This window comes from Littorina saxatilis, linkage group LG12 (genome assembly GCF_037325665.1).
Source record: "Littorina saxatilis isolate snail1 linkage group LG12, US_GU_Lsax_2.0, whole genome shotgun sequence".
Taxonomy (NCBI): Eukaryota; Metazoa; Mollusca; class Gastropoda; order Littorinimorpha; family Littorinidae; genus Littorina; species Littorina saxatilis.
Window position 1 is genome coordinate 2,790,470 of NC_090256.1, and position 11,239 is coordinate 2,801,708.

The following is an 11,239-nucleotide window of genomic DNA, read 5'->3' on the forward strand; positions in this document are numbered from 1 at the left end:
TTTCTGAGCTCAACCTACGGCAAGTCAACACACCGACTGACACAGTGCCGCTTTTGGCAGCTTACAGTACGGTGTCGGACTTTGTCAAACTGTGGCTTGCTCATGTGAAGCATCCCACTCCTCTCTCTCAGGGAACCTGCCAGAGGTCACTTCAACAGCCACTTTTATTACCTCATCGACACTTGCCCTCCCACGTGCTGCTTTTCCGTGCACAACGGAACTGGTTACGCTTAGGGAAGACAGCTACAGGAGAACAGAGCTGTACCTTATACTGAGTCCTCTCTCTTGTCTCTGATGGAATAAGCACATGATCTTTTCGAGTTATCCTCTCTTTCGGAAACTTTGCAAAGATCTCTCTCGCGCTCCATCTCCTCTGCTCTTGTCAAATTCGAGTTTCGTCGTGACGCGGGGGAGACGGATGTCATGACGTTGCTAGCCACTTTGGCTAAAGTCTGCTGAGCAGCTGAGCCTCCCAGCGCTTCTCTTTGCACATTCCGTGCACGCGCGCAGGTTCTTCTTTCTCTCTAGGTCTAGGATCCAAGATAAAGTCACCTTTGAGTCACTTTAGTCTTCTCCTTTCACAGAGGAATGCTTGCTTGGTCAGACTTTGCTTGGCTCAAGGTACAAGTAAGAGGCTGATCTACTCCGGCACTCTTTGCTTTTTGTGTTCACCAGGGGAGTGTTCGCATGTCTACGCTACGTTGTATTCCTCCCCATCTTCTGGCAAGAAACCGGGAACTGCTTCAGCTTGCCACATTCTGCCTCAGATTAGGCAAGATAATGAAGCTAAGCAAGCACACATAGGGTTAGACCCTCTGGCTTAGGCAGCTTTGCGATATGTACGCCCATCTATGGTGAAGCTGCATACCTCTTCTTTTCCGCCTTCTCGGATGAAGCTGCTAAAGCCACTAATTTTTCTCCTAAGCGGCGAAAAACAAGTCAAGCTATTAAAGCAAACTCAGCTTTTACGGTTTACGGAATCGCTCGCTTTCTCATAAGAGTCATAAGCTTTGGTTTTCCGACAGCTCGCCAGAACATGTCCAACTTACTGGTGCACATTCTGACTCAAAAATCTTTAGGGTCACTGAGCCACTGTCCGTAACCTCTCAGACGGAACATTTCCGGCGAAGCCTACCCCTTACGGTAGCGGCTTCTGTCAGCGACTTTCGCTGGGCAACACAAAGAATTCGCAGAAAATTCCATAGTTTCAGCGTTTCATTTTAAGAGGTTACGGAAAGAACTAAGGACACCATCGTGTGGCGAACCTTAGGTTTGGCACAGAAGCTTTTAGCATTGGGTTTGTTTTTTTCCCATACGCAAAAGACAGTGAACATTTATGTTTTTGCCAATGATAAATAGAATCACATTCCTTGTGGTTCAGTGATTCAACTTTGGCATTACGCCTCTCAGGGCCTTTTTTCTCCCGCGAGTTAACAAGCTACACTCTTTTTGTAGCCTTCACTGCGGCGGCCCCTGGATTTTTCTTAACTTTGCAATGTGCTTGGAGTTTTCTCCTACATCGCAGAATAGTACGCATTTGTTCGCCCTGTTAAATTCTCAAGCCTTCTCGGCTAAGCCATCGAAGTGACGTCACACTTGTCACAGTATGGTATAGGCTTCCGGCTTTACCGCGCCTACCCCTCTTTTCCTCTGAAGGCTGAATCACGGCACTCCAGTTCAGGGATTCAGCTTTGGATACTTTCTCAGGTCTCTCTGCACGCTTTCTAGCGGCAATATAAGCGGTGCCAAATTTCGCACAAAGGGCAGAGGGAGGGTACAACTTACCTTTTCCCTCAGCGCTTACCCAAGTTCAGGTTTCCAGCACTTGAATTACTAGTTAACGAAACCTTGGTATAATAGAGACCTTCTCTATCCCTTGGCCAGTTCTCTTACCCTTGAGGATATTTTCTCAAGGCTTCAGAACTAACTCCATGTAATGCCTCTAGCGTTACGGTCATCGGGAAACTGAAAACTCAAAAGACGCTCACGCACCCCTCCCTCGGGACGGGGAGCGATAGGAGCATGGTTTGAGAGCGGATCAGGTTACTGATACCCTCACGTGTCTTTCCCAATTGCGGGCTGAGTTAACATAGAACTAGCACGCAATCAGGTCTTCAATACTCCCGACGTTTCACTCCTGATTTTGCAACAGGGAAAGTATACCCTCATCTTTGCAGCCTCGGCATAGTCTTTCTCGTTTTTCAACAAAAGGCCGCAACACGGTCTCGTTCCGACCACCGAGGTTAAGCGGTCTCGGTTACTACCGGGATGGGTGACTGTTTTGAATACGGGCCTGTCAATTCAATAAAAAGGGCAGGTCTCACCAAAAGAAAGGCGAACAGGTACACAAAGGTAGATAGGGACATATCTACGTTGGTGCTAAAATCGGTAGGATATCCTGAAGTCCTTGACTCCGCCTACTGGAGATCGTAGGAGCTCTCTATCAACCTTGACCTGTGCGACTTTTCCAGCGCGCGACAGGACGGTTCCAATGCGCTACGTGCAATGGTAGCAGCAGGGCAAATTATTGCCTAGCTCATAGATTGAGCATCCCACCGCCTTCATTAGCAATCTGCTATATGTGAGTTGGGATAAGATACACATTACCATTTCTTAATTGAAAATTTTAGTAATAAATTTTCATTTGATTAATATACTTACCCAACTCACATAGTTAATTCCCTCCCGCCTTCCCCGCTAGTGGGGTTGTTCTAAAAAAAGGAGGGAAGTTTTTTTCTACGCCTTCGTGCGAATGAGTTCAATATGGCGGCAAGGTCAGGAAGTGACGTGACTTTGTCCTGTTTATGGGTCAAGGTAGCTCTTTTTTTTTAGAGTTGCCTCCCTTGTTACCAACAGACATGGGACTGGTCCGATTTTTATCGGAATTCCGATATTTTCCTTAGCTCACAGACCATTCTTGAGATCGATGCAAATTCGTTGAGAAAAAAGGGGGGAGGGGGGTGGTGGTATATGAACCGTTCAGCTGAAGCTGTCTGCGTCTGAAGTCAGTGCATTCGCACCCCAGCACCCCAGCACTCGCGTGAACCCATAGCAGTATCATGGGTCGCGTTTGATTGGCTGTCGATCTCCGACGATTATCGCCGGGGCTTAATTATTCACCGATGGCGGTTTGTGGGTTGTTTTGATTGGTTGCCGATCTCCAAACGTCGAAGGTGAAAAAGGTAGCATCATGGCGTCTGGATTCCGTATTGTTTTGTCGGCTGTGGAAGCTCTTACGATCGACGACCAAAGTGTGAAAAACAAGTGGAAAGCCAACTGGCTGTCAGAAGAAGTGACTGTCACTATCAACAAGAAAGAAAGGCGCCAGCTCATTGGCGACAGTATCGCCAAGATATCCATTCCCGGTCAGGCCGTGTGCACGTGGTGCGACAACGGCCACTGCGTGGTGAAATTTATTATGGGTCCGAGGAAATACGGACTTGGTGTAGCATCTATGCATGGGGCAAGCTAGGAAAAGATAACTCTCGCTGCAAACCACGCCCACTCAAAAATCCGGTCGGCGATTTGGCTCCGGACCCCAGGGTCAGGTTACGGCAAAGTACGTCGTTTTGAGTGGTTGGTTGTGGACGATACTGACCGGTACCACTAGCAGGTACATAGGGCTAGAGGTGCATCGACATTTTTTTTCGCCAGGTCGCGAGAATTCTATAAAATAAATGCAAGCGAACTTTTGTCATTTTTTTCTTTTTGCGATAGGGCGAGTGCACCACCGAAATTAGTTGATGAGAACGTAGTCGGGTGTTTCATCTTTCATTAGCAACTGAAAAAATAAGGCGAAAGTTTTGTGTGTGTGTGATTGTTATAAATCACACTTTTGTTTAAAATGCTAAAACATATTATTCTTGTGGGTTTTATAGCTTTTTAAAAAGGCATGATCTCATTTTTTGCTATCAGGAGAGGCCCCAAAATGGCCTTTATAATTCTAACATTCATTTTCCGTCAGGGGGGCTTCGCCCCCCTGAACCCCCTACCGGGGCATTGCCCCTGGACCCCACCAGGGGCCTAAGCGGCCCCTGGACCCCGGCTTACTTTCCTACTATTTGAACATTTGCTGGTCTCATGTCTGTACCAAGGTGATGCGATACAACGTTCTAGCACTAGACTGAAGTAAATTGCTATATGTGAGTTGGGTAAGTATATTAATCAATTGAAAATTTATAACTAACATTTTCGATTAAGAAATGGTAATGTGTATGGAAGTGTCTGCTTGGTACCAATATATTTTCCCAATGAGGCAGTAGTCTGTAAGTCTTAACTAGTGTTCTGGTAGCTATGATTCCACCAGTTATACAGTATTTTAATAAAAATGTTTGGAATGAATCTGTGCCAAGTTTTCTTATAGCATCCTGGTTGATGCAAAGAATTCTTCTCATGAATGATGCAGTATTCCCCTCATGATTGATGGATTCAATCTCCTCACTCCAACAAGACAATCATGTTTTGTATTTTCTGTCTGTGCAGGTGTCCCAGATTTTGTAGATCGATTGCACAAAGCGTCCAAAGTCATGCAAGAGCGCACAAACAGAGGCTACCGGCCCAACATCCTCGTCTCGTCACATAGCAGCGAACAGAAGGAAAGTAGCAGGTTGCAAGATAACATGCAGCAAAAGCAGCCGCAGAGTTACTGCTAAATGACATCTTATGCACGCTTGCTTCCTTGTGTTTTCAGTTGACTGTTTGATTTTGCAGGAGCATTGTTAGTTTGGAGTTAACCATTTTGTGAAATGCAGTGTGAATTTCTTGGTTTGAACATCGGTTTTTCATGTTTATTCACATCAAACAGACATAATTTTTTGGGTGTTAATCGTTATGGGATGTTTGTTTTTGTTGACCGTTTTATGTTATTTCTACAATAATTATGCATATTCATGAAGTGCACCAGATTGAAAATTTGCATAACACAGTGCTCTCAACGTTAACTGTAAATGAGAGAATTCTTATAACCTTCTGGTTGGAAAAGTAAGTTTAATTGTTACCATGACAACCACATGGGGGAAGGGGAGAGGAGGAAGAGTGTGTGTGAAAGAGCTCACCACTGATATTATTTGGAAGACTTTTGTATGGCAGGCTGTAGAAACTTGCCTATAGACACAGCTTTTTCGGTTACTTACTTTGAATGTTTGTGGGGTTTTTTTCTCATAAATCAGTGAGTGGTGTTATAACTTCTATCTAGTAATGTTGTCACGCACACATACACAAAACACGCACGCAGTCTGTCATCCACGACTCAAAACAATCTTACTCTTTCGACTACAAAACACAAGTTGACACGAACAGATTAAGGACGTTTCTTACAAAAAATCAATTATACATAACATAAATACACATACCACTCATTAACAAGCCATACAACTCTTTCTTACGATAACTTTGACAACAACAACAAGATCAAACAGTAATAAAGTCAATAACAACAAAGAATAATTATTTTCCTTTTAAAGCATCTTTCACACCTCTCACTTTCGCTCAGTTCACAATGACGTTATGGTTCCTGCACTTTTAGCTGTTAGGACGGCTTAGGCTAATGTTACCATGCTTGCGTATCCGAAATCGTCCATGAACTTGAGTTAACGAGGCCGTAGTGCGAAGCGACAGGAGCCATCAGTGACGTCAAGTCCTTGCCAGGCGAGCAGTGCGGTCGTCGAAAGTGGAGCAGGCAGACCTCTCCTCAGTAGTAGGTCAGTTTAAGACCTCGGCATGGTGAAAACAACCTGGAATGGTGAACGCAAGACTTAGTTCACAGTAATTGTAACATCGCCCACCTGTCCTTATAATTTAACAACCAAGTGCAGGATTAAATGGACATAACTCTTTACTCTCACTCTCATGCATCTCGAACACACATACCAACTGACTTATACATTTCATTCTGCTAAGTATGAAGTCCAACGAATAATACCAAATTCATTATATAAACAAAACAGTCGACCAATCTAGGTAACTCTCCTTTCAACCAAAACATGTTCATCCAATAATATATATTCCAAACCATTTTCCAAAACGAACTCACAACTTCATACCGTTCAAGTACAAAAGTTACAAACACGCACGTGCACACTGTACATTCCGCCATCTTGGACTGACCGGTTTTCATAAGTCAATAAACAAATTTAAGCCTGACAATAATTTAACGGTAACCCACACAACATAATATTTAATGAATACATACCACATCCTGGTTGCATTGAAGTAGCCATACATATCCCCTGCCGTTGATAGCAAGTTTTCCGGCGTTTGCTCTACGAAAGCAAACCCTACGTTCAACGAAGAACGGATTCGCTTGGAACGCAAGCCTTCTTTCCTCGGCTAAAGGCAAAGAACGAATGAATAAAAAGGAGTATCTACGAGCTCGAATTTAACTCTGAGTTCACCTTACAAAATACAAGTAAAACACACGTGAAATACCTGAGCACGAGCTCCATGAGATACTTGAAGTTAACTAGCGTCTACGTACCTGTGACAGGTGAAATAGAGAAACACAGGCGCTCCAATACAATACCTTTAACACCACAGCGTAAAAGTATACTAATATTAAAGCCGCTTGTGACAAATGTTTGGATTTGTTTTCTATTTCTTTTTCTTTTTTTGCCGAACACAAGAATAATGTGTACTTGCAGCATTGATGTGTTACAGAATCAGTATGTGTTTTGTATTGAGATTGCGAGCTAGTGTGTCTGTATGGATGATCTGGGTGTCCCAGAATAGGAACAAGTGCCTGGAAGTTATTTGCAAGTCTAAATTTGCTTATGTGGGAGAATTCCAAACTATTGAATTGATACTCGTATGTATCAACAAGAAACCGTTTTTGTTGTTGATTATTTGATGTAATTACTTTGCTTGTCATCAGTGTAGATCTAGTCTGAAGAACTGTTTACAGCTGAACGTGAAGACAGTATGTTTGTACCTTTTTGACCATGTAAAGGAATATACTGATGACAACTTTGTTCATGCATAAATGAGTGGTATGTGTAGTTGTGGGCATTTGTTCCGTTTCATAATAGCCGGGCCACATGGATAATAACTAGATTTTCAGTTTTCTCAGCTTTCACTTCAAGTCACACATTTGAGGTGTTCAGTTAAAAAGTTTTGTCAGTAATTGCAACAGGACCAATAAGTAGAGGTTACATGCCGAGTCTCAGTGATTATCAAAAATAATGGTCGAAGTTAGCGGATCATGAAAAATGCGAGCTTCAGCGAGCTTTTTCATGACCGCGAACTGAGACCATTATTTTTGATAATCACTGAGACGAGGTATGTAACCTCTTTATCCCTCCTTTCTTCAGTTATTCAAAGAAAAGAGGAGTTTTTGTGCGAAAGTTTGATCAAATCATATTCACCCAACCAGTCTACCTGCGCAGGCGATCGATTAATGCGCCGCGTTGTATAGTTCCGTGCAAATCATTCAAATCTGTTCACACTTCTTGTCAGTTTCCATGTTTTGAACTAAAATCAAGTACACAGTTATGTTGTCATTCTGCTGTGGCGGTAAAGGCAGATAGTGTGTGTTCTGTTCATGTTTTGGTATCGCTCAGGAAATGTTCTTTCCTCGAATGTGACTAGCAGACGAAGTTTTACACCCGTGTTCCAACGCTAAAAACTGTATGAAGTTTAGTTTTCTGGGGAAAAATAGTGTATAAAACCGCTGCATGTTCTTCAAGTTGATTAAATGTTTGCAATTGATTGCGTGTGATCTGTTTATAAAATGAAATATTGTTGAAAACTGACCGTCGGATTGCAGTCTTGTCGATGGAGCCAAAATCTGGAAGGGGAACTACTCGTGTCGCTAGACAAAGTATGAGAGTTACTTTTCCTTGGAATCTTGCTAGCGATAAACGATTGTGCACGGCAGATCTGAATTCAAAAAACAACCAAACTCATGGATTTTATATTGAGATTCATGTGTTCAAGCCTGTAGTTGCTGGTTTAAATGCGGTATGGTTGTATTGTTTGCTCCAGAAATGTATATTTTGTACGTTAGAGTGTTCTGAACTTTTGAGTCGCAAAAAGTAGATCCACAATGTGTACAGTCTCTACCCATGAGCTATCGAGGATTCAGGCCCGTTGTTGGGTAAGTGATTTTGGTTGTTGGGTAAGTTACCGAAAAATAACTAGCCCTACAAGTTTACAGAGAGAAAGAAGCAGAGGGGGGGATAATGAACAGTCTGCAAAGGTGCTATAGACATTATCAGGGATGTGAAAAGTGAGTAAAAATCTTTGCTTGCACATAAAGCAAGCTTAACTTCCCTATAAGTAAGCATGAAGCTCATAAACTTCTCTTGTGTGTGGATCAGACTACTTCACTGGGGTCTACAGGGGCTCACATCCATGAGAGGTGGCATAGGACAAATGTCCTGGACAATGCAAAAGTGATAGGACATTTGTCCTGAACAAAAATAAATCAATAGGACATTTTTTTCGGCGGCATGTTGCTTTTTGGGAAGAGAAAAATCCGCGAAAGAGCATTCAGAGTTGCGACCCTTGGAAGCTCTTCTCTATAAAAAGCACTCCCCAAGTTTCGTCTGCTTGGAGTGACACATCGCTTCGCAAAACATCGATGAAATAGCAAATCAAACTACTGTAAATTGGAAAGTACTGATCAAATGAAAGCATAATCGGGCAATGACCACTTTGTGACTAAAACAATAGGACATGTATTTTGCTGTTGGTTTGGTGAAGTTAAAAAGGTTTGTAGTCAGGTATTATTGATACTGAATACCTGTTTTTGTTCATTGTAGTATCATTCAGAGTTGAGTGCTGTTACATAATCTGTAGCAACATTGTTTTTGAGAAATATTGAATGATGTAGTTGTGGTACCAAGAAAAGATCATATTGAGCTGCTTTGTTCTTGTGGCTTAGATCATCTTGAATAGGTGGCCCAAGTATACTCCCAAAAACGTCTTTAGTGAAGTAGATTTCTAAACCTGTAGTGTTTGACCAAGTTCTTGTTTTGTGGGCTTTACTTAATCTCAAGCAAATACAGCTGTTTGTGGTGAAAGTTCATGTGCATTATTCTCAGCATCTGTGCTAAGAATCGGCTTTGTGTGAGTGTGAGCACGGTGATTGAGGTTCCATTTGTAGATCATTTTTCAGGGGTTTGTGATTAATTTAAGTCCATTTTTTTGCATTGCCAGGATTGCAGATAATACTGTGGCTGTAATTTTATTATATTCTATCATTCTGACATCTTATTGGTTCGTTGTTGTTAGGTTTTTGTGTGTTCAGAGAATGTAAACTGATCAGTTACCTTTAATCCATCTCTGAAGCACTCGGTCAATAAAACATTTGTCTCAGGACGAGTTAATCCTCTATAGTGATTGTTTTAGACCCAGGGGCCACATCCACGTCGGACATCGGACATACACGGATAATTTTTCCAAATGTCCTATACATTTGTTCATGCAAGAGGAAGAGGCAGTCTTGCCAGTCATGTGTTACCACAGTTTGCCTTATTTTTCAGTGTAGTTTTTTTGTGGCCACTGGGTTCAATGTTTCTGGTGCAGTGTAAAAGACAGTCTTGTGTGCGAATGTATGTCTCAACCGTTTTTCAAGTAAATTGAGCAGACACAAAGATGTTTAGGCATTCTGTAAAAGCATGAAAGGCTATCCAATTGCTGGATCATAAGAAATCAATGGATGGAAATAAATGTAAGTGAAAACAATTTAAAAGGAAGAATGATTTCAGTCTGATACTCAATCTATCAATTACTTCATATAAGTTTATTTGGCCTATAAATAAGAAATATTTGCTCAATATTGATTATGATCAATTTGATTTACTGTGAGTATGAATATTTGAATCAAGAATATGGACTTGCAAAGAAATTTATGTCACAAATTAAGTTTTATAGTTAGTACCATTGTTTTTAGTCACTTACAGAATATTTGAATCGGTCTAGAAGTATTTGAGTCTACCATAAACATTTGCGTCACAAATTTGAAAGGTTACAGTACAGTACGGATTGATTAGTTGGGTTTTTTTTTTAGCAAAAGGCTGGTGTGTTTTAGATTTAATTGTCAGGCTGTTCTGTGTTTAAGCCACTTCCAAGTCCGTATGATTTCTATCTCTTGTGATACTATGTCATGATAATATGAACGATACTGATGAAAAAATGTTCAATGGTTGAATGGAATGTGGATATGTCAATGGCTGTTGGTTATTTGATATGACTGATGTCAAATGATAATCTTTGCCTTTTTCTATTCACTTTGCAGTGAATAAATGGCCGCTTTCCATGGAAGCTCGAAATGAAGTAAATGAATAAAAGCCAAATAAAAATTGCAATGTTTGCGTATGTTTTCTGTTTGTCTCTTTAGGCAAGCCGCATGCAGACATGAAAATCAGGTTCATCCCACATTTGCAATGACTTTTTATTAGGCAACACTCTTTAGTAAAATAAACAAAATAAAACACAAAACATTTCAGCAAAAGGAATTTTAAAAAAATAATGCACATTTGCATCACAGAAGTTAGTTTCAGTTACATCCACTTATTGTAATCTGGGAAAAACTCAAATGTTCAGCAGTAACATTAAATCACCTTATTGTGCATAACCAGAAAAAGAACCAAAAGTTCTTTGGACAGGCAACTTTGTTCCCTGTAAGCCAGGTTCAGCAAAAGTGGACACCACTGTATACTAATAACACGCATCAAACACATTCTGCTTCCAGCTACATTCAAAGTTCCTGTTCTAAAAACAAAAAAAAAGACATTTTATCTCATTATCTTCAAAACTTACAGGCAATTTAAAAATGTGTTCCGTTCACTTTTCTTGCCATAAGTATTCACAATCGACCGTCTGCACACTGCTCCACCCAAAAGAAAATCAATCATCAGCCTCCAAGCATAAAGTAGATTTCATAAGGCAATACAGCCAAGTAAAACATGAAAAATGAAGGAGAAACTATCATGAGCACGAGTAACTTTGTTCATACTAAAACTACAGCTATGAACATCTAACATAAAAATACACAGCTTGCTATTCCATGTTTATACACTCATCACACACACACACATGGACGGTGGGCTAACTGCAGTTTCAGTACCACATCTAAAAGAGTTGCTGTGTTGGATGCTGTAGTTTCACTTCATATACTACTAACACAACAAGACTTTAGTTTAGTTAGGCGTGAGGTTTATTATCTTTCTGGAACCACTCAGTTAGTCTACATCAGTGTACGTGCTAGGCTGATCACAAGATGGCAGACAGTTCTGCGTTG

At 41.2% G+C, this 11,239-nt stretch overlaps 1 protein-coding gene across 1 annotated transcript in view; it reads left to right on the forward strand.

Moving 5' to 3' along the window:
* LOC138981056 (stAR-related lipid transfer protein 7, mitochondrial-like) overlaps positions 1-10,304 on the forward strand; it is a 28,256-nt gene extending 17,952 nt beyond the window's left edge. The window contains exons 8-9 of the mRNA XM_070353858.1: positions 4,483-4,593; positions 10,233-10,304. Of these exons, the coding sequence (XP_070209959.1) occupies positions 4,483-4,593; positions 10,233-10,237 (116 nt within the window). The 3' untranslated portion in view covers positions 10,238-10,304. The remainder of the gene's footprint in view (positions 1-4,482; positions 4,594-10,232) is intronic.
* Positions 10,305-11,239: the final 935 nt, after the last annotated feature.